Source organism: Oryctolagus cuniculus, chromosome 19, assembly GCF_051225735.1.
Source record: "Oryctolagus cuniculus isolate XC-2025 breed Fujian yellow rabbit chromosome 19, ASM5122573v1, whole genome shotgun sequence".
NCBI classification, from domain to species: Eukaryota; Metazoa; Chordata; class Mammalia; order Lagomorpha; family Leporidae; genus Oryctolagus; species Oryctolagus cuniculus.
In genome coordinates, this window is record NC_142885.1 from 54820343 (window position 1) to 54844559 (window position 24217).

A 24217-nucleotide genomic window follows, 5' to 3' on the forward strand; every position below is an offset into this window, starting at 1 on the left:
CGGCCCTCATTCCCTCTTATCACATAAATTGTAGGACATTTATTTCCCCTGCTTGTCATCACTACAAATGAAATCCTGAGAACCTAACTTTATAAAGAGAAAATGTTTATGTGGCTCCATTGGTTTGGCCTCTGAGGAGTGTGAAGTGCAGACAGAAGAAGCATGGCAAGCCAGGAAGCAGAGAGAATGGGTGGGCCTAACTCAGCATTGATAACTGTCTATGGGCCAGTGCTGTGGTGTAGAAGGTTAACACTCCGCCTGCAGTGTCAGTAGCCCAAATGAGCACCGGTTCAAGTCCCAGCTGCTCTTCTTGCAACCCAGCTCCCTGCTAATGTGCCTGGGAAAGTAGTGGAAGGTGGCCCAAGTACTTGAGCACCTGCCACCCATGTGGGAGACCTGGAAGAAGCTCCTGGTCTCGACCTGGTCCAGACCTGGCTGATTTTGTCATTTGGGTAGTGAACCAGCAGATGGAAGACCTCTCTGTCTCTTCCTCTCTCCCTCTGTAATTCTGCCTTTCAAATAAATAAAATAGATCTTTAAAAAACAAAATAAAGGGGCTGGCACCAAGGCATAGCAGGTGAAGCTGTCACCTGCAGTGCTGGCAAACCATGTGGGTGCCAGTTCGAGAGCCGGCTGTTCCACTTCCAATCCAGCTCTCTGCTATGGCCTGGGTCCTTACACCCTCATGGGAGACCTGGAGGAAGCTCCTGGTTTCCTGGCTTTGGATTGGCCCAGCTCTGGCCATTGTGGCCATTTAGGGGGTAAACCAGTGGTTGAAATACCTTTCCCTCTCTCTGCCTCTCTCTCTTTTTTTTTTTTAATTTTTAAAATTATTTTTATTTTTTGACAGGCAGAGTTAGACAGTGAGAGAGAGAGACAGAGAGACAGAGAGAAAGGTCTTCCTTTTTCCGTTGGTTCACCCCCAAAGCGCTATGCCGATCCGAAGCCAGGAGCCAGGTGCTTCCTCCTGGTCTCCATGCGGGTGCAGGGCCCAAGCACTTGGGCCATCCTCCACTGCACTCCCAGGCCACAGCAGAGAGCTGGCCTGGAAGAGGAGCAACGGAGACAGAATCCGGCGCCCTAACCGGGAGTAGAACCCAGGGTGCTGGCGCCACAGGCGGAGGATTAGCCTAGAAGAGCCGCGGCGCCAGCCTCTCTGCCTCTAACACTGCATTTCAAATAAATAAATAAATCTTAAATTTATATTTAAGATTATATATAATTTATATATTATATATATTTATAATTTATAATTATTATATATATATAAAACTAACTGTCTCCCAAGAACTCCCACAATCTTCCATCTGCTGGTTTACTCCGTAAATGTTTGCAATGGCCAGGGCTGGGACAGGCTGAAGCCAGGAGCCTGGTGCTCCCTCTGGGTTTCCCTTGGGGGTGGCAGGGCCCAAGCATTTGAGCCACCATCCACTGCTTTCCCAGCTTCATTATTAGGAAGCTGGATTAGAAGGGGGGCAGCCAGGACTCAAACCAGCACTCATAGGATGCTGGCACCGCAGGCAGTGGCTTAACTGGCTGCACCACAATACCAGACTGTCCTACTTCTGAGCTGCCCATTTTGCATGGTATCAGTTTGGGATTAGCTCTACTACCTGCCTCCTCCTTTTCTCCATTAGGCTAGTGAATGCAACTGAGGAAAAACGATACAGTTCTGATTGTACTATGAATTTGTGGCCACTCATTTCACAGAGACCTGTAGTGCTACTGCTTTCCATTCTGTATATATCCAGCTATCCAGCTGTCCCAATTCTCAGGACTTCCTTTAAACTTTTCTACCTGTTCTTGTTCTCAAAACATGACTTAGCTTCCTACCTTATCAAGGATGTATGTCCTCTTCTTCCTGGTATCTTGCTCCCAACACTGCTTAGTCTCCAAATGTCTAATTGTGTGTGGGGTGGGTGTTGTGGTATGGTGTGTTAAGCTACCACTTGGGATGACCATGTACCATATTGGAGTGCTTGGTTTGAGTTCGCGCTATTCTGTGCTTCTGATCAACCTTCCTGCTAATGTGCCTGGGAGGCAGCAGATGATGGCCACCCACATGGAAGACTTGCATGGAGTTCCTGCCTTCAGTCTGGCCTCGTCCTGGCTTTTGTGGGCATCTGTGGATGGAGGATCTCTCTCTTTCTCCTTCTGTCTCTGCCTTTCAGATAAAAATAAGTAACTTAAAAAAAAAAAAAAGGCTTCTTATACTCTAGATCCTACTTGTTCTTGCTTTTCAGATCTGAGCCATTTATAATTCTGCAACTTTTCTATGTGTTCCAGCCTTTCCTTTCTTTGAATGTTTCCAACTTAATCTCCCAGTGAATTCTCCAGAAGCTACCAGCTTCCTCCCTGGAAGTCTAAACTTCACTTACCTATATCAGTCTCTCAATTCTTCCTCATTCTTAACCACTATAAAGGTTAGCTCACTTCACTACTCTGGTAGTGGAACAGGCAAAATCACCAGTGATGCCCTACTTTGCTAAGTGGACCAGCTCCTTCTGCGGAAACTAATGTTAATCTGTCTATATTGGACCAATATGGCATTCATCATTCTCCTTTATGGGCCTCTGAAGTATACAGTCTCTCTTTTGTTGCTGCCTATCTTATTGGCCATCTTCCTTATTTACTTGCTCGTTAAATGGTGGTGTTTCCCAGAACTTGAGCTTCTGTGTTCTTCTCCTACAATCTTTTGTACATAAACCTGAGTTCAGTACAATTTCTCTAGTGGAGACTCACAGGCCTACACTTTGTCCTTGAACTTTCCTGGGTTCTCAGATGTGGCAGAGCCAACTCAATACCACTTACCCAAACAGAACCAAATACCAAGAAGGTGTTGCTCCCTTTTTCCTGGAAGTATTCGCGTACATTTAAAAGTGTTCTCCACAGCAATATATTTCAAGGATACCACACTATATAGAGTTCTGATAAAGCATGGCATTCAAATTTCCCTATTTTAACTGAAAAGATTTTTTTGGGGGGAGGGAACCCAACTTGTGAGAGTTGGTGAGTTTGTAACTTACATCTCCAGCAGCTGCCGCCTGGGAGATAGTGTAAATCCCGAAGAGTCCAGAATCCGTGTAACTGGCATTAAAAGCAGAAACCTGAAATATAATGAAACTTTACTGTAGGTTACTCTGTCAAGAAAAAACCTGCCTCTTCAGAGTATAAGCAAACCCATCAGTTAGTACTTCACCTAACTACTTCTGTCAAGAACTGCAGTGTTCTATTTATCTTGTTTTCAGAACTGTAATGGTTGCAACTGGCTTTTATTTTTTTCCACTTAAATCTTCCTCAAATGATGTTCCCTTTCCTTTTAGCCCAGTATTTTCTAACCTTCTTTTGATGATTAAACGTTAATGAAAACATTACTTGCCAAAACATTAGCCATTATCCAAATAGCCAAGGCAGCAAGTTTAGCCTCTCGATTTAGGGATATTGTCAACTGCAGATGAAGCTGTTTGCCTACTACAGAGCTTTGCAGGGTTTTTACTTTTTTCTGAAAATTTTTATTTTCATTTGAAAGGCAGGGAGGGGAAAGGGAAGAGAGCTCTTTCATTCCTTGGTTTACTCCCAAAATGTTGGTAATAACTGGAACTGGGGCAGGCTGAAGCCAGGAGCCTAGAACTCAATTCTGGTCTCCCATAGGAATGATGGAGACCAAACCACTTGAGCCGTCATCATCTGCTACCTTCCAGTATGCACAGGAAACTGGAATCAGATGTTGAACTGGGATTTGAACACCTTAGGCATTCTGCTATGGGATTCCAGCATCCCAAATAGTGTCTTAAGCACTGCACCTTTTGCAATATTTATGTGAATCATTAACATAAGAATCACCTAGGTTATTATTAAAAATACGGACTTTCATATGCCTGAAACATATTATTACTGTTTCAGATTCCTATGGATTCAGTCTGGGTGCCTAAATGTTTAAACAAGTGTTTCAGGTGATTCTTACACACATTAAAGTATGTAAAACCATTGGTTGGTTCAGTCATGGAAATTATAGGAAGAAATACATGACAACTATTTAAAGTTTAATTACAAACTTGAGACAGTCTTATTCATGTTTTAAATTTCTTTTTAAGATTTTTATTTGAGAGGTAGAATTACAGACAGTGAGAGGGAGAGACAGAGAGAAAGGTCTTCCTTCTGTTGGTTCACTCCCTAAATGGCCACAACGGCTGGAACTGCGCCGATCCGAAGCCAGGAGCCAGGCGCTTCTTCCTGGTCTCCCATGTGGGTGCAGGGGCCCAAGCACTTGGCCATCTTCCACTGCTTTCCCGGGCCACAGCAGAGAGCTAGATCAGTAGAGGAGCAGCTGGGATTTGAACTGGCACCCATAAGGGATGCCGGCGCCAAGAGTGGAGGATTAACCTACTGAGCCATGGCGCTGGCCCCTCACATGTTAAATTTCTAACTAGATTCTGATTTAGGAATTTTTATTAAATGAGACCACTGGATTGGGATTAAGCTCCAGTCACACAAAACCATCAGTAAAATTCAGTGGTGAAAAGTAAAGCATGAAGGACACAGCTGACTATGAGCGAAATGGAGGAGAATTTGGAGGAAACGAACAGAGCAGCAGCGGAAGTCACTGTAGGACTAACTTAAGGTAATGCTTTTGAACTGAGCTCTAGGGAAACTTTTTATTTTTAAACTTTAAAGATTTATTTATTTATCTGAAAGACAGAGTTACTGAGAGGCAGAGGCAGAGGCAGAGGCAGAGAGAGAGCTATCTTCCATCCACTGGTTCACTCCCTAAATGACTGCAATGGCAGGAGCTACACTGATCTGAAGCCAGGAGCCAGCAGCCAGGAGCTTCTTCCAGGTTTCCCATGTGGGTACAGGAGCCCAAGCACTTGGGCCATCTTCTAATGCTTTTCCAGGCCACAGCAGACAGTGGGATTGGAAGAGGAGCAGCCGGGTCTTGAACTGGCACCCATGTGGGATGCCGGCACTGCAGGTGGCGGCTCTACCTTCTACACTACAGTACCAGCCCCTCTAGGGAATCTTAAGGCTCTATTCAAAAGATCCAAAGGGTTTCAGTCTTATAAGCCTTCAAAACTTTATTTAGCAGTTAGAATGTTTGTGCTGTGCCTTGCAGCTGGGAAATCAAAAGGAAAAAATGTCGGAAAACTATCACTCATAGGGTGGACATTTAGCTAAGTAGTTAAGAGACTGGATCCTGAATTGGAGCACCCGGCTCTGGTTCCTGCTTCAGCTTCCTGCTAATGCAGACCCTGGGAGGCAGCAGTGATGGCTCAAGTAGTTGCGTCCCTGCCACCTATGTGGGAGAGCTAGCTGGACTGGGTTCTCAGCCACTGAATCTTGGCAGTTGCAGGCATTTGGCAAGTGGATCAATGGATGGGAGGCATCTTTCCCTCTCCCATTCCATCTGCCTCTCATAGATAGGGGCCGGCACTGTGGTGTAGTGGGTAAAGCCACCTCCTGCAGTGCTGGCATCCCATGTGGGCGCTGGTTCAATTCTCGGCTGCTTCACTTCCGATCCAGCTCTCTGCTGTGGCCTGGGAAAGCAGAAGATGGCCCAAGTCCTTGGGCCCCTGCACCCGCATGGGAAACCTGGATGGAAGACCTCTCTCTGTCTCTCTGCCTCTGCCTTTCTGTAATTCTGCCTTTCAAATAAATACATAAATCTTTTTTAAAAAAGTATTAAACAAAAGGATCAACAGAATTAGATTCATTTATTTTAATTTCCACTGTTAAGTGTCAAATGACCAAAGATTTACTGAAGTATAAATCTAAATGTGCCATGTACTTTTAGGTGAAATTATGAACAACGTTCAATTCCACAATTTAGTATATTTGTTGCCTTTTTATTTATTTGAGAGGGACAGAGAAAAATAGATACAACTCCCATCTGCTGGTTCATTTCCCAAATGCTTGGGCCATTCCAAGGTGAAGATAGGACCTGGGAACCTATATGAGGTGGATTCCCACGTAGGTGACAGGGATCCATGTACTTGCGCCACCACCTGCTGCCTCTAAGGGTGGAATTAGCAGGAAACTGGAATCCAGAATGGAACTGAGGTACTCTATTGATATAGGTCACAGGTGTCCCAAGCAGCATCTTAACCATTAGGACCAAATGCCTGCTCCCATGTGCTGCCTTTCAAAGGCAACAATCACAGGTCAAGTAGGTTATAACAATGGGCAAATAATGCTCACTCATTAAGAGATATTTTGTTGTTATTTTACATTCCTCAGATTCAAACATCCTTATTTTGAAGGCTTTTTCACTTTCTCCACTATCACAAAAGGTATTTTCTAAAGTAACACAAACTCTGTATTATGATTAAATGTCATCATTTCTTTTTTAAATCTAATCTTAAGCTTAAAGGCTGGGTCTGTATACTTGATCTTGTCCAGTTGGTTGGAAAACCCAAAGGAGTGAAATCCAGGAAGTAGTCATGAGAGCTTAATATCTAACACTGTACTTTAAAGGAAACTGAAAGTGTGAATTTCTGACTTTTTTTTAAAAGATTTATTTTTTATTGATTTGAAAGGCAGAATTAGAAAATGAGAGAGAGAGAGAGAGAGAGATTTTTCCATCTGCTTGTCCACTCCCCAAATGACCATAAAGGCCAGGTCTGGGCCAGATGGAAGCTGGAGCCAGGAACTTCATCTGGGTCTCCCATGTGGGTACAGGGGCGCAAGCACTTAGGTCTCCTTCTGCTGCTTTCCTAGGTGTATTAGCAAGGAGCTGGATTAGAAGTGGAACAGCTGGCCACTTTACCCGCAACACCACAACACTGGCCCCAAATTTCTAAGCATTTAATTCCTCTTTTTACATTAGAATAACTGAAAAGATCTAAGTTTTTAATAAAACCAATGAGGGATTAAAATCAAGCCTTGCTGTCTCTTCAACTGTAGAGTTCTGATGTGCTCATCTTAAAATTTAAGAGCACACTAACATCAGGAGAGATGATCAGGATTACTTCACACTGAGCCTTTAAAAACGAAAGGAGAGATACCGACTGCTCAGACTCACATCGAATGGCTGGTGAGTCCCCTTGGCGACAGCCTGGTATAGGAGGCTGGTGGCGTTGCTGCCCCTTTTGACGTGGGGCCCGGCACCAAGGACATGCTGAAGGACACTAAATGCATTCGCTTCTGTGCTTCCCATGGCAGCGCTTTCTGCTACAACCGCAGCATGGACAAGGCTGTCTCCAGTCTGTTCTCGGATTTCACCTGGGGCCATGGGAGGACAGAGAAGAAACTGGCTTAGTCACCACTGTTCTACTTTTCGGCGTTCCCATGCGGCAGTATAAACCCACTAAGACAAGGCTTATCTGTGGTCCTGTGCTTTCCAAGGCCATCCTACCCACCACCACACAAAACATGCATTTAATACTTGGTATGCGACGCCCCAACTGCCTGATTCTTCCCTTCCACTTGCGAATTGCTCGGTAATAAGTAATCAGGTCTATTCCACCTCGGCATTCTGTTCTAGCAGGGAACCTTCTTTCTGATAAAAGTTCACAATGCTCACCTCCACGGTATCTGGCCTTTACACCAGCCAAGCCAAGCCCACCCCTCATGTTGAGGAATTGCTCAGCAACTTGCTTGAGGACAGGATGACTCACACCTGTTTCAACAGAACAGCAGCAAAGCTAGAACCAGAATTTCTGCAACACAACTGTAAGCATCTGTCTTTTAACAATAAGTGACTGTAAAATTCAAACACCACAGAAGTAAACAGTAAAAACAAGAGCCTTCCAGACATAATGCTGCCCTCCCCAAACTACCTACTATATACCAGATACTAATTATGATTATTATTCATCGATAATATTATTCTCACTTCTTTATTTTAAAAACAGTATCATTCTAGGGGTTGGTTCTGTGGCATGGTGGGTAGATCCTCTGCCCGCAGTGCCGGCATCCCAGGCTGCCCCACGTCCAATCCAGCTCCTTGCTGGTGTGCCTGGGAAAGCAGTGGAAGGTGGTCAGGGTGCCCCTGTACCCATGTGGGAGACCCGCAAGAAGCTCCTGGCTCTTGGCTTCAAACCGGCCCAGCTCCAGCCGTTGTAGCCATTTGGGGAGTGGGCCAGCAGATGGAAGATTTATGTCTCTTCCTCTCTTTGTGATTCTACCTTTCAAATGAGAGTGGATCTTAAAAACGAAACAAAACAAACCAAAAAAAGAAAAACCCACCCAACCCAGTATCATTCTATTACTATTTCCAACTTGTCTTTCATAATTTGCATCTTTGTGACTCATCTGTATAAAATGTTAAATGGTTATAAAGAATTCCATTCAATGGATGTACTATTAATCCAATAAAAACAATCTGAGACACATAAGACAGAGAGTTTCCATCTGCTGGCCTACGTGCCAAATGCCTGCAATGGCCAGGACTAGGCTGGGCCAAAGCTGGAGAGCCAGAAACTCAATCTAAGTCAGGAATCTACCCACTTAATTCATCACCCTTTCCTCCCAGGCCTGCCCGAGCAGGAAGCTGGAGTCAGGGGCTGGCACTCACTCTGCGATGTGGCATCTCAGCTGGCGTCCTATTCTCTAGGACAGATGCCCATCCCAGTCAATCCACTCTTGGTGGACTTAGCAAGTTTCAAATAGCTGGCTCTAAGAACAGTATCACATTGTACATCAAAGGACACTATCAAGAGTGGATGAAAAACCCCCACAGAACAGAATCAATTATTTGAAAATCACATATCTGATAAGGATCTAGTACCCCCAAAATATAAAGAATCCTTAGAACTTAACAATTAAAAAGAACCAAAGAACCCAATTAATAAATGGGCAAAGGATTTCAGTAGAATTTCTCTTAATAAATTATATAAATGGCCAAAAAGCACGTAGGATGTCCCTTGTCATTTGTCAAATGACACAGGGAAACACAAATCAAAACTACAGTGACCTGGCCGGCGCCGCGGCTCACTAGGCTAATCCTCCGCCTTGTGGCGCCGGCACACCGGGTTCTAGTCCCGGTCGGGGCACCGGATTCTGTCCCGGTTGCCCCTCTTCCAGGCCAGCTCTCTGCTGTGGCCAGGGAGTGCAGTGGAGGATGGCCCAAGTACTTGGGCCCTGCACCCCAGGGGAGACCAGGATAAGTACCTGGCTCCTGCCATCGGATCAGCGTGGTGTGCCGGCCGCGGCGGCCATTGGAGGGTGAACCAACGGCAAAGGAAGACCTTTCTCTCTGTCTCTCTCACTGTCCAAAAAAAAAAAAAAAACACTACAGTGACCACCTGCACTAGGATGGCCATATGCAGAAAGATAATCTGTGTTTTGGTAAGGATTGGAGAAATTAGAAGCCTTGTGCACTGCAGGTGGGAATGTAAATTGGTTTAACTACTTTGGAGAGCAGTCTGGGAGTTCTTTACACGGTTAAACAGGGAGTTACCGTATGTCCTGGCAGTTCTACTTCCGGATAAATAACCCCAAAAATTGAGAAAACAGGTGTTGCAAGAAAACTTACATGTAAATGTTTATATTCACAATAGCCAAGAGGTAGAAATAACTCAAATGTCAGTATGTGGATATACAAAATGTGGTAATGGAATCTTTTTCAGTCGCAAAGGGGAATAAAACATTGATACACACTACAATATGGAAGTCCTATGAGAACACCGTGGTAAAGGAAAGACGCCAGTTACAGAAGACCACGCTGCATGATTCCATTTATATGAAATGCTTGAAGTAGTCAAATCTACAGGCAGAAAACAGATCAGTGGATGGCAGAGGCAGAAAGGTGGTGGGAATGGTGAGGGACTGCTCATGGGTATGTGGCTTCTCGGGAGATGGTGCAAATGTTCTGAAATTCGAGTGGTAATAGTTGTACAACCCTCTGAATACATTAAAACCCACAGAACTGTACATTATAAATGTGTGGATTTTATGGCATGTAAATTATACCTCATGTTGTTACTTACAAAACAAACAAGAAAACAATATTGCAAATACCATTCTTGTGTAAATATTTTGTAAAGCTGATCCTGTAAGACAAATCCTTTTTTTTTTTTGGACAGGCAGAGTGGAATGTGAGAGAGAGAGAGACGACAGAGAGAAAGGTCTTCCTTTACTGTTGGTTCACCCTCCAATGGCCGCTGCGGGCCGGCGCACTGCGGCCGGTGCACTGCACTGATCCGAAGCCGGGAGCCAGGTGCTTCCTCCTGGTCTCCCATGCAGGTGCAGGGCCCAAGCACTTGGGCCATCCTCCACTGCACTCCCAGGCCACAGCAGAGAGCTGGACTGGAAGAGGGGCAACCGGGACAGAATCTGGCGCCCCGACTGGGACAAGAACCCGGGGTGTCGGTGCCAAAGGCGGAGGATTAGCCTATTGAGCCGCGGTGCCGGCCTGTAGGACAAATCCTTACAACTGCAGAGTCTAAGAGTATAAACATTTAGAATGCAGAATATTCAAACAGACCTCCAAAACTGTTCTAATAATTTACACTTCCACTCACAAATTTTGAAACTGCCTATTTCTCCATAGCCTCTTTGTTGCCGATCTCACACATGAAAATTTTTTTAAGTATTAATGAGGCTGATCACTTAAAATAATTTTAAAGAAAGATAAGTGATATATAAGCACATACATACATTTATTCTTCCTATGAACTGTCTATGTTCTGTGGCTTGTTTTCTGTTAAGTTATACTTTTTAGAAAGCAGTTTGTATGAATTCTTTGCTTTGAGAAATTCACTCTTGTCACAGATTTTTTTCAACTGCCATGAAGAATTTAAAACAAGTAGTTTACAAAGTAAAATGTTGGATTCTGTTTTCCAAAACAACCAACAATTAAAATCCTATCATGTACTGTCTGTCTGACATAAACAGGAGATAGTTTTCAAATGTTGTTCAATTCTGTGTTTTCATCATCACCGTTTAAGGGACTATTCCTAAGAAAGCAAAGTGACAGGAAGACAATTCCCAACTTACCAAGTCCAATCAAAGCCATTCTTGCACTTGTGAAGTGGTTCTGAACATAGTAATGTAACTGAGGAAGTTAAAAACACTTATTAGATTATACCGGGATAAATATAAGGAGCTATAAAAACATAAAAGTGGGTTTGTTAGAACAGAAATATTCAGGCTGAAAAAAAATATTACACTGAGGTTATATCATAAAAAGTTTTGCAGAAGAGAAACAGAAGTTCATTATGGTCATCGTTACACAACTTTGTGAATATAATGAAAACCAATGAACTGTGTACTTTAAATGGGTGGATTATATGGTTTGTGAATTACATCTCAATATAGGTGTCCCATTCCTGGGAACCTATAGATTAACATGGAATCTTAGAATCTTTATTTGAGATCGCCAACTAATCATCCATCTAATCAAGCAAGTGATCTGAGAATCAGTGAGATTTGGAATCACTGATGTGTGCTATTACCTTAGGCTTCAAATTCAAAAGTGGGGCCAAGACCTGCCATTTTTAGTAACAGCTAATGTCACCTCCAGGAGGCTGAAAATTAATTCCTGGTGGAATCAGGTAGGAAAACCCCCAACTTATTCCTTTCATGGATAATGCACAAATACACAAATAATAAGTAAACAGATATATGTGAGTCCTCCTTAGGCGCAATTTGAAATTTCAAATTACCTGTGGTCAATTGTGGTCTGAAAATATTTTTTTGTCTTTTGTAAAAAAGTTTTTTTTTCTAATGTTTTGAAAGGCAGAGTGATAGGAGGGGTAGAGACGGAGACAGAAAGATGGGGGCACAGGGAAGAGATTTCTTCCACCCACTGCTACATTCCCAAATGGCCTCAACAGCTAGGGTGGTTCAGGTGGAAGCCTGGAGGAGCTTGGAACTTCATCTGGGTCTCCTACATGGATGCAGGGGCCCAAGCACTTGGCCCATCTTCTGCTGCTTTTCTAGGCACAATAGCAGGAAGCTGGATTGGAAGCTGGGGAAGCCAGGACTTGAATCAGCACCGATACAGGATGACGGCACTGCATGCTATGGTTTAACCTGCTGTTCCACAACATGGCCCCCAATATTTGATCAAGAGAGACCATCTTGGGGCCAGCGCTGTAACACAGGTGGGGCTGCCACCTGCAGTGTTGGCATCCAATGTGGGTGCCTGTTCAACTCCTGGCTGTTCCACTTCCAACCCAGCTCTCTGCTATGGCCTGGAAAAGCAGTGGAGGATGGCTCGAGTCCTTGGGCCCCTGCTCCCCATGGGAGACCTGGAGGAAGCTCCTGGCTCCTGGACTGGCCCAGCTGTAGTAGCTGCGGCCATTTGAGGGGTGAACCAGCAGATGGAAAACCTCTTTCTCTAACTCTGCCTTTCAAATAAATAAATAAATCTTAAAAAAGAGACCACCTTTACATAACCTTTAATTATAGCATGTTATTACAATTATTTGATTTTTAGTTGTTAATCTTTGTATCTAAGAAACAAAACTTTACTATAAGTACATATTTGTAGGAAAACACACAGCACCAAAAGGGTTTGGTGCCCTTCACAGCTTCAGGCATTCGTTCTGGGTCCTGGACCACCTCTGCTGTGGCTAAGAGGGATCCTTTACAGTGTTTCTGCAGTATTAAAAATTCACTGGAGGAGCTTAGAAAAAAAATGGATGGAGGGGCCGGGCGCTGTGGTGCAGTGAGTTAAAGCCCTGGCCTGAAGCGCCGGAATCCCATATGGGTACCGGTTCTAGTCCTGGCTGCTCTTTTTCTATGCTGCTCTCTGCTATGGCCTGGGAAAGTGGTAGAAGATGGTTCAAGTCCTTGGGTCCCTGCACCCATGTGGGAGACATGAAGGAAGCTCCTGGCTCCAGGCTTCGGATTGGTGCAGCTCTGGCCGTTGTGGTCATCTGGGGAGTGAACATCGGATGGAAGACCTCTCTCTCTCTACCTCTCTCTGTAACTCTGTCTTTCAAATAGATAAAATAAATCTTAGAAAAAAAAATGGATGAAAAGACTCCTTGTGGAAGGAAGGTGATGTGGAGAATCACTGGGTTAGGCAATGAGATTGAACACTTAATCCTTTTATCACAAATTGTGCCCTAAAATAGCTGGTGTCTACATCTATCAACTCACCTTGGACAGTTATTTTCTTTCTTTATTGATGCTGCCATTGCTCCAAGTATCTTACCAATAATTTCTTTGTTTTTATAAATTAATTTATTTGAAAGGCAGGATTACAAAGAGGGAGAGACGGAGACGGAGAGAAAGCTTCTGTCCCTTAGTTCACTCCTCAAATGGCTACAACAGCAGTCACGGCTGGGCCAGGCTGAAGCCAGGAGCCTGGAACTCTATCTAGGTCTCCCCCATGGCAGGCAGGGGCCCAAGTATTTGTGACATCTTCCGCTGCTCTCCCAGGTGCATTAGCAGGGTGCTGGATCAGAAGAGGAGCAGCCAGACTCAAAGTGGCACTCACACTGGCATTGCAAGCAGCAGCTTAATGTGCTACACCACAGCACCATCCCCAACACTACCAATTTTTTTAGAATTCCTTTAATCTAGAGAAAATTCAAAAACACTAACTTTGAGATAACTAAGTTCTTGTTAACATCTTGATATTTGTCTATGAAACACACATAATGGGAGCTTCTGATATACTGTAATTCATAAATTGACTTTTTCTTACTTCACAAGATGCTGTGGAATTTTTATGTGTCCATTAATATTTCTGAATGCTTGAGCAGTACTGCATTTTACAAGTAAGTTATTTAAGTCATCTCCTTATGCTGGATATTAAGTTGTTTCTAGTTTTTCACAATTAGAAAACATTCCTGAAGATAAATGTTTTGCTGTGTGCATTGTTTTGCCTACTTCAATGGTACATCTTTACAAGGGTGAATGTGATTTCTAAAAAATTTTGAAATTCAAGAGGTTAAAGCTTATGAAAAATGTAGCCTGTTTGTTAGATACGAATGGGTTATGAGTTTTAAATGAAAGTGCTACATGAATAGTAAGTATTAGATTATTCATTGTTGAGGGCCAGTGCTGTGGTGCAGCAGGCTAAGCTGCAGTTTGTGATGCTGGCAGCTCATGCCAGAGAGCCCGTTCAAGTCCTGAAGTTCTGCTTGTGCTCTGGCTTCCAGGTAATGCCCCTGGGCATGCGGCACGATGGCCCCAGTGCTTGGGTCCCTCTCACTCACGTGGGAGAGAGGATGGAGTCTGTGGCTCCTGGCTTTGGCCTGGGCTGTTGTGGCCATGTGGTGAGTGAACCAGCAAGTGGAAAATACCTCTCTCTCCCCTTCTCTGTCATTCTGCCTTTCAAATAAATGAAATCAAAAGAAAAGGTTTAAAAAAACTGATATCAAAAGAGAAAGGAATATATAGTTGCTTTTTAGCAGTGGCTAGCTAGAAATGGAATGGGAATAGAGACCAGAATTTCTGAGTCAGATATTTTTTGAAAATGTTGATAATTCCAAACTTTTTTTGCTTAATGTCTTTTGATAAAAATGCTTTTAAGATGGGTGTGGTAGGAATAGGAAATTAAGATTATATGCACACATTTATGCTGGAAAATTTAACACGCAGTGTTCCATGTTTTGGAGATAAAGTTGTATGGTAGACATGGATGTGACATGTGCCAAATCTATACTGCAATCAAAGTGAGGCTGGTATGCTGGAGAAGGAGAATGAGCTGGTGAGTGGGCTGATGATGGAATGGGAGGTATAGGAAGCAGGCTTCATTCTCACCTCCAGTAATTACAGGGACTCATCTTTTAGACAAAGATTTATTCTGATTTCTACAATAGTACTTCAAAAAGTTGGTGGAAAATGGGTTTATCTGGTACGAAAATTTTTGAAATCCATGTAGTTTTTTTCATAATATGCATTTCCCATGGAGTTTTGAAGACCAGTTGTAAACATTAAAATACTGTTTAAAGAAGATACAGGCCGGTGCTGCGGCTCACTTGGCTAATCCTCTGCCTGTGGCGCCGGCATCCCGGGTTCTAGTCCCGGTTGCTCCTCTTCTAGTCCAGCTCTGCTGTGGCCCAGGAAGGCAGTGGAAGATGGCCCAAGTGCTTGGGCTCTGCACCCGCATGGGAGACCAGGGGAAGCACCTGACTCCTGGCTTTGGATCGGCGCAGTGTGCCTGCTGTAGCAGCCATTTGGGGGGTGAACCAACGGGAAAAAAGGAAGACCTTTCTCTCTGTCTCTCTCTCTCACTAACTGTCAAAAAAAAAAAAAAAAAAAAAAAAATACAGAGGGAGGGGCAGGTGCCGTGGCTCACTTGGTTAGTTTTCTGCCTGTGGCGCTGGCATCCCGTATGGGCACCAGGTTCTATCCTGGCTGCTCCTTTTCCAGTCCAGCCCTCTGTTGTGGCCTGGGAGGGCAGTGGAGGATGGCCCAAGTGCTTGGGCCCCTGCACCCACATGGGAGACCAGGAGGAAACACCTGGCTCTTAGCCATGGCCAGGAATGCCTGCATCCCTTGGTAGAGTGCTGGGTTTGAATACTGGTTCTGCTCCCAACACCAGCTTCCAGCTAAGGTGAACCCTGGGTTGTGGCTGGTGATGGCTCAAGTGCTTGGGCCCCTGCTACTCATGTGGGAGACTTGGATGGAGTTCTGGGCTCCTGGCTTTGGCCTGGCCCAGCCCTCGCTGTGACCATTTGGAGAATATGCCAGCAGATGGAAGAGCTCTCTCTGCCTTTCAAATGAAAATGGAATGGGGGAAAGATACGCAGAAAATGGTCTCAAAGAAAACAGACCAGGTATGAACACTAAGTGCCTTTAGGTATGTGAGATGCCACTTTCTTTTCATTTCACTTGTCCTTAGTTTCCGATTTTTTTTTCTGTAATGATCATTTCTCTTTTGTCAAAAAATTTTAAAAGACACACAAAAATTTTTATCAAAGAACTTCAGTTAAAATGCAACAGATGAAAACAAAAAAGCAAGCTGAATTTCTTAAAATTAAAAGATGAAAAGAAAAATGAGCAAACAAACCTGAGATAGGAGACGAATGTTCAATTTCAAGTGAAAACAAGCACATTTTAAAATGCAATAGGTTGTATCCGTACCTCTTCTGGTGTCACTTTTCCAATCCTATAGTCAGGACAATACAAGGAATTAGCCAAGGCATTCCGGTAGGCTGCAGCATGCAAATTTTCAATGACATCTGTAAGATAAGTAATGAAGTAGTTACTGAAACAATAATATTGTTTTAAAATCTAGAAAGCTATAAGCATAATACAAATTTGGTCATCTTACAGCATTCAAGTAGTAAAAGGACTTCCAATTTATTATCACTTAACCCCTGGCAACTTTATCTTTTTTTTGACAGGCAGAGTTAGACAGTGAGAGAGAGAGAGAATGGTCCTCCTTCCGTTGGTTCACCCCCCAGATGGCTGCTATGGCCAGCGCGCTGCGCCAATCCGAAGCCAGGAGCCAGGTGCTTCTTCCTGGTCTCCCATGCAGGTGCAGGTCCCAAGGACTTGGGCCATCCTCCACTGCACTCCCGGGCCACAGCAGAGAGCTGGACTGGAAGAGGAGCAACCGGGACAAAATCCGGCACCCCAACCGGGACTAGAACCCGGTGTGCTGGCGTCGCAAGGCGGAGGATTAGCCTAGTGAGCCGCGGCGCCGGCAAACTCCTGGCAACTTTAAACATCCTGCCAGTTGAATATGCTGAGGAAAATGAGATTATATTGCTGCAGCTTTTACATGCTGGAGTCCATCAAACCACTCTCCACCTTTAACCTGCCTCCAATCATAATTTGGCTGGGCCTGGGTTTTGGGAAGTTTGGACCTAGTTATGGTCCTTCTACCAACTAATTTTTACTTATTGCTAGATTTCCTCTCTAGGTAATGGGGGACTTTTCAGGACATGTGGAGGAGCTATGATCGCATCAATCTTAGGTCGTATTACAAGCTTTTAGAGGTCAAATGCTGCAGTCAACCTGGACTTTCTCCTTTTTAATTTATTTATTTGAGAGAGTTACAGACAGAGAGAGACAGCGAGAAAGGTCTTCCTTCTGTTGGTTCACTCCCCAAATGGCTGCAATGGCCAGAGCTATGCCGATCCGAAGCCAGGAGCCAAGTGCTTCCTCCTGGTCTCCCATGCGGGTGCAGGGGCCCAAGCACTTGGGCCATTCTCCACTGCCCTCCAGGGCCACAGCAGAGAGCTAGACTGGAAGAGGAGCAACTGGGACTGGAACCGGTGCCCATATGGGATGCCGGCGCAGCAGGCAGAGGATTAACCTAGTGCGCCACAGCACCGGCCCTGGACTTTCTCTTCACTGGTGTCCTGGCATGGTCTCTGCCTTCCTGCTTCAGTGCCTTTGCTATATTAGGGCAACCTCTCAAGTACTGTGCTAGGTACCAGAAACAAAGGGATATGTGAGGTACAATGCCTGCCCTCAAAATGCTGAGAGGAGGGAGGGCATTTGGTGCAGTGGATAAAACACCCATGTCCTGCAGTGGAGCGCCTGGGTTTGAGTCCCGGTTCTGCTTCTAATTCCAGCTTCCTGCCAATGTGCACTCTGAGAGGCAGCCATGACAGCTTAAGTACTTGGGTCTCTGCTACCCACATGGGAAAGCTGAGCTGAGTTCCTGGCTCCTAGTTTTGGGGTGCTTAGGCCCAGCTGTTGTGGGCATTTGCGGGGTAAACCAGCAGATGGGAGACTGCTATTTGCCTGTCTCCCTAAAGAAGTTAGGAGGAAAAACTGAGAAATAAAGTATTATGGGTGCAAGGCCAGCAGCATGTCACAAGTGCAATAGGGGCACAAGGGAGGGCAGTGGGAATTAGAAAAGAGTACCAGAAATAACATTCGGAGGAAGTCACAGAACAAGTAGCATTTCAGCCCGAGAAAACAGACGAAGCAAAGGTGTACAGTATGACAACAGTCTGATTGAGAACTGCAGCTGAAACGGAAGAGGGAACAGCAAGATAAAAGAGCAGGGGAGTGGGGTCAGACCATGGAGGGTCAGATATGTTACGCTAAAGAGGTTGGGCTGACTGTAGAAGACAGTATGGAGATACCTCAGAAATCTGAATACAGAGCTACTCTACGACCCAGCCATCCCTCTCCTGGGAATTTACCCAAAGGAAGTGAAATCAGCATACGAAAGAGTGACCTCTTGTTTACTGCAGCTCAATTCACAATAGCTAAGATATGGAATCAATCCAGATGTCCATCAACTGAAGACTGGATAAAGAATTATGGTATACATACATTATGGAAAACTACACAGTGGTTTAAAAAAAAAAAAAAAAATCCTGGCCGGCGCCGCGGCTCACTAGGCTAATCCTCCGCCTTGTGGCGCTGGCACACCGGGTTCTAGTCCCGGTCGGGGCGCTGGATTCTGTCCCGGTTGCCCCTCTTCCAGGCCAGCTCTCTGCTGTGGCCAGGGAGTGCAGTGGAGGATGGCCCAGGTGCTTGGGCCCTGCACCCCATGGGAGACCAGGAAAAGCACCTGGCTCCTGGATCCTGCCATCGGATCAGCGCGGTGCGCCGGCCGCGGCGGCCATTGGAGGGTGAACCAACGGCAAAGGAAGACCTTTCTCTCTGTCTCTCTCTCTCACTGTCCACTCTGCCTGTCCTGTCAAAAAAAAAAAAAAAAAATCCTGTCATTTGTAACAAAATGGATGCAACTGGAAACCACTGGAAACCATTATACCTAGTGAAATAAGCCAGTCTCAAAGACAAATACCATATGTTCCCTCTGATCTGTGATAACTAATAAAGTACCTAAAAGGTACTTTGGGTCTCTCTGCCTTTGAAATGAGTCAGTAAGTTGGTTGTTTTGGAAAGATTCAGTAAAAGGGAGCTGGCTAAACAATACCCACACATAGCAATAAACAATGAGCAGCAGCAGCAACAATTTGCTGACTCTGTAGCTGGGTAACTACTAAACACTGGGAAGGAAACAGGAAAAGCATCGAGGATTCTATAACCAATTTGCTTATCAACAAACATGAAAAATGATTACATGTATAAATGTTCAGAGATGAACAAACTATATTTAAGCAACTGAGTACATTTCTGGAAAGGTTATTTTCAAACCCAAGCAGGACAAAAATTTTAACAGCCATTTTTTTTCTTCTACAAATTGATCTCAAAAACTCTGTACTGGGGCCAGCGCTGGGGCATAGTGGATAAAGCTGCCACCTGCAGTGCTGGCATTCCATATGGGAACCGGTTCAAGTCCTGGCTGCTCCACTTCCGATCCAGTTCTCTGCTATGACCTGGGAAAGCAGTAGAAGACGGCCCAAGTCCTAGGGGGCCCCTGCACCTGTGTGGGAAGACCGGAGGAAGCACCTGGCTCCTGGTTCCGGACCGGCATAGTTCCAGCCACTGTGGCCAACTGGGGAGTGAACCAGCAGATGAAGACCTTTCTTTCTCTCTCTGCCTCTCTCTCTCTCTCTGCCTCTCTCTCTCTCTCTGTAACTCTGACTTTTAAATAAATAAATAAATCTCTCTCTTTTTTTTTAAATAGCCAGTATCTTAGAAACTGAATGTAAAATGAAAATATACTTACGCGTCTGTGGATTCTGAAAAGCCACAGCTTTGTCAACCCTTAGCTGAGACTGAAGTGCAGCTACTTCCCAGCGACGAAATTCTGGTGATGTGGTGACGTTGAGTAGGAACTCCATTAGAATATCACTACAGGACACGGCAAGAGACACAAGTCAAAATTCCAACTTATAAAAAAATAGCATTTTTTTAAATTTGAGAGACAGAGATCTTCCACCCACTGGTTTACTACTCAAATTTCCCAAAACAGGAAGGGCTGGGCCAGGTGGAAGCTGGGAGCCCATAACTCAATTGGTGTCTCCCATGTGGGTGGCGGGGACCCAAGTATTGGAGTCTGCTGCCTCCCAGGGTGTGCATTAGCAGGAAGCTGGATGGGAAGCTAAGGAGGCAGGACCTGAGCCAGGCACTCAAGCAGTCGTCCTGAGCAGTGAATTAGGCGCTGCACTGAACACTGTCCCAAATCAAAAATCTGTATCACTGTCATGCTCTCAATATTAAACTCCCGGCTCTGTGGGCAGGACAGTACAGTGAAACATTGCAAAGACAAACTGAGCAGCATCCTCTCTTTAAAAGCAAGTGACCCAAGCACATGAGGCACTTACACATCGTCCCGCAGGCATTCCACCGTGTATGCCATCTTTTCCCTTGTTGCAGTCACACTGAATGGGAAACAAACTACAGTGAATTATCTGAACCAGAATAAGCTTTATTTTTTATCTGTCTTGTTAAATCAACCTATTCCTGTGGAAACATACTTTTAAAATACTACCAAAAAGCACAAAGGATAATTTAACAAAAATTCACCCACTCATCAGTTAAAATTTAAAATGAGTATAACGTGGCAAATCAATCAATCTTAAAAAGGAATGAAATTCTGACCCCTGCCACAACCTGGATGAACCTTGAGAGTCTTATGTTAAGTGAAGAAGTCAGTTACAGAAGGACAACTACTGTATGATTCCACTCTCAGGAGGTACCTAGAGTAGTCGAAAGAATGGGGACAGAAAACCGAATGGTGGCGACCAGGGGCGGGGGTGGGGGCTGGGAGTCACTGTTCAATGAGTATCCAGTTTCAGTTAGGGAAGATGAAAACAGTTCTGGAGATGGCTGGTGGTCACGGTTGCTAATGCCACTTAGCACCACAGAACTGCACACTTCAGGATGGTAAAGATTTCCTTGTGTGTGTTTTACCACAGTAAAGATGTGTTTCTGGCTTCCTCTTCTGAGAATAGCCTATCTTTTGTCTGCTCATTTCCTCTTTGGCCGTGCTTTCCTGATGGGTGATTCTTTTTCTAAACAGCAAACTTTTGCATGTTTTATGTATATTACATATGTTTACTCCCATTAATTAAGGCTTTACGACGTTTTGCACTTTGATGCAGAAAAGTCCAATAGTCTTTCCCTCTTGTGTTGTGTTTGGGTAATTTTCAACCACCTTGATGATAGAGGAGAGTTCTACTACAGTTGAGTATTTTCTGGTGTTTTCACTATTTATTATTTTACTACTTATTTAACAAACCTTAGTGTACCGCCAACTGCTTCAATTCCACGGGTTATCTTGAACGAGGAAGCTCCTTTAGTCGTCTTGAAAAAGAAAGAATGATTTTCTTAGCAGTTTTTGATTGTCAACTTTGCCAAACATCACACCATATCAAAATCAGTCTAACTGTCGTTAGTAGAGTCAGAAGGAACTTTACCAGAGCGGATCTATTTTGCTTAAGAATTATAAAAAAAAAAGTTTCAACAAAGAGCCCAAGTATAGATTTTTATATAAAGCACACTTATGTAAAAATCCCAAGATCAAACACAAGCTTACTGCATTCACCCAAGAGACTTGTTACATGGGGAAGATGAATAATTTTCTTTTATTTTGTGGCATTTTCTAACGTTCTAAAAGATTTATGTCATGATGCCAACCACCAACTAGATGGACTCTAATGCAATGCATCTCTGTGGCCAATGTCCCGTGGCTTCTCACTTTATATAATAAGGGGCTCTACTGGGTTGAGCAGTCTCCTTCTAAAATTCATGTTCCCTCCAGAACCAGTGAATGTCACTTTTTTTTTTATAACAGGATCTCTGCAGATGCAAGCATTTAAGATGAGGTCCGCTGAATGACTGGAGGGAAATTCGGACAGAGACAGAAGGAAGAGCACGTGACAAGAGTGGCAGAGACTGGAATGTTGCAGCTGCCTGCCACAGAGGGTGAAGGATTGCTGGCAACTACCCACACCCAGGGCGAGGAAGGCAAGGGAGGAGTCTTCCCTGGATCCTTTTGCGTGAGCCCAGCCCTAATGACATCTTAATTTGACTTAGCCACCTTTGGTCTCTAACCTCTAGAACTGTGAGGGGATAGGTTTTTAAGTTATCCGGTTTGTGGCAATTTGGTGCAGCAGCTTACGAAGATTAACACAGCGACACTGCTTTGAGTTTTTCTTTTTCAAAGGACCTAAACACCACAGCATTCCCAAACACCGAAGTGGTGAAGATCCTCACCAAACTGGATGCAAGACGCAGCAAATGAGAGGTCCCTAAGTTGTTGGAGTCCTCGTATCTACTGCCCGCTTTGATGAACAAGCCAATTCTGGATGCAGGAGCATAGTTTTCCAGAGAAGCAATCACTAAGCCATTTGGTAATTTGGTGAACTGTATTCAAAATAAAGCAGAGAGAACAAAACAAAAACAAACAAACAGAACCCAAGATGTGATTAACTGCTTTCTGTTTCAGGGACCGTGAGGCAGATCGGGGTGCCAGTGAGCCACGTGACGGGACTAACCTCGAGGTCCTGAGGGTGCAGAGGCGCTCCTGCGGGGGCAGCCGAGGCTTTCACTTTGGGAGCAACTTTGAGGGAATAAAATCTCTAAACACACAAACAAAGAAGACCGGTCACACACGTTTCTTGCGACAGCGGTACCTTGTGTAAAAGCATAGTATCTTAGCGGGGCTAAGGAGTGAAAAGAACAATAACCACTGGGCTGGGAGAATGCAGCTGTCTATCTTGGTGACCCAGTAGCTTCCCGACTCCAGAATGTGTTTGTGATTTACAGGGACTACTGAGTTCCCCAGGGTCGTTTTTCACCATGTGAAGAATCCTTGTATTCTCTCTCAACTATATCTGTAACATTTCAAGAGGTTCTTTGTAGTTCTAGTGCTTTAGAATTTTCTGAAAAAGCACCGAGTTGCCATACTGATGCCCTTTTTTAGATTTTAGCATCAGTGCTTCCCCTAATTACTCAACACGTCTCACTTTTTTAGTGTTATTTTCCAATCGAAATGAGTTCATTTCTGTAATCATTTTACCAACCTTTAAAAAACAACAAAGTATACCAACTTCTTGTGAGCCCCTCATATTTCCATTCTACCTTTATTCTGTTATGTACTATGCTGAGACTCACAACCAAGGGTCTTAACTTTCTTTGACTAAATGTTTATACCATTCTGAGATTAGCAATCAGTCACTCCACCACTGCAGAGTCTCGGTATAAACATGCATTTACTGGCAGGGAGAAAGGATCTTCTTAAATGTCAGACAATTGATCTAAAATGCATTCACTTCATTTAGTTTTTGTTGGCAAATGATAGGCAGTGGCATAAAGCTCACTCTGGTTACGACTTCTGTTCATGAGTTACTAGTGGAGATGCTGGGTAAATAAACATGGAGCTGCTGTCACCTGTGGCGCTCCCTGGACCTCCCCCCCCCCCCCACCCCAACATTAATTCCACAGTGAAAAGCAGACCTATATGAAAGAGGTGCATTTAGAAGACACCACCAGATTCTGGCTAAAAGAACAGAAAATGAAAAAACACCTTTTAGCTATCAAAATCCCAGGCAAGACCAGAGAAGGGGCTTCAAGAGCTCCTTCCCCGAGCTCTTTCAAAAGATAACACAACCCGTGAAGATTTCTGTGGGCCTTGGGGCTGGTGGTGCCCATTTTCCATTTCCAGCACCACTGGTTCAGGTTACAGGGAGAAAAACCAATCCAAAGCCTCAATGGATCCTTTACCCCTGGCACAAGAATTCCTCAGAAACCAACTTATTCCTGCAAATGGGGCCTTGACCACAGCACAGCGGTGTAAAACACCCTGAAAGCTGTAAGCTGCAGATAAAAAGCTTGTAACTGTCTGCGTAGAAATAGCTGAAACTGAACATACAAGACCGGGAAGAGATTTATAGCAGTCTATTGTTAAGGCCTGGCTTTTTGAAGCTCAAAACCTGGGAAATCTTCTTCTCATAATTATAGCAAAACACACACACAATTGGAGGAAAACCAATGTTAGAACAACAAAAAAGTCAAAATACAAAAAAGCTTGGTGCTCCCAAGATCCAACCATAAGGGTGCTGGAGTTTCTAACCGACCCCCAGCAGAGGCTGCAAGGCCTCCCTGTGCTGTTCACATTGGCCGTCAGTGCTGTATTAAGCTGGCTGCTGGTTTATTATTGGCTGTCAGTATTGCTGAATTCTACATTACAATTAGCTTTGCCTTGACATCATCCACTTTCTTGCTGGATATGGTAGAGTTAAGCCTAGTTGTGACTGGCCTGTGATTTTCCAAAAAGTAAATTTTATGATACATGGAGAGAGCAGTTCCATTGCCAACTTAGATCTGGTTATGAACCTATCTGTCCCCTTCAAATCTGCAACGAATTATCCTAGAAACTGGCATGCAATTGCTGTTTTAATAAAATATGTAAATATCATATATAAATATAAGTTTATATACATATAAACTTACTGATACAAAATTAACTGCTATAATTAGAAATAAAGAACGGCTT

General features: G+C 44.2%; 1 protein-coding gene across 1 annotated transcript in view; it reads right to left on the bottom strand.

The window, feature by feature from the left end:
- Positions 1-24217, bottom strand: part of UQCRC2 (ubiquinol-cytochrome c reductase core protein 2) — a 31905-nt gene that overhangs the window by 6591 nt on the left and 1097 nt on the right. The window contains exons 2-11 of the mRNA XM_002711816.6: positions 22218-22301; positions 21937-22086; positions 20960-21024; positions 20043-20099; positions 19445-19569; positions 15985-16082; positions 10936-10993; positions 7520-7615; positions 7019-7218; positions 3027-3107 (exon numbers count right to left, since the gene is read on the bottom strand). Coding sequence (XP_002711862.2) covers positions 3027-3107; positions 7019-7218; positions 7520-7615; positions 10936-10993; positions 15985-16082; positions 19445-19569; positions 20043-20099; positions 20960-21024; positions 21937-22086; positions 22218-22301 — 1014 coding nt within the window. The remainder of the gene's footprint in view (positions 1-3026; positions 3108-7018; positions 7219-7519; positions 7616-10935; positions 10994-15984; positions 16083-19444; positions 19570-20042; positions 20100-20959; positions 21025-21936; positions 22087-22217; positions 22302-24217) is intronic.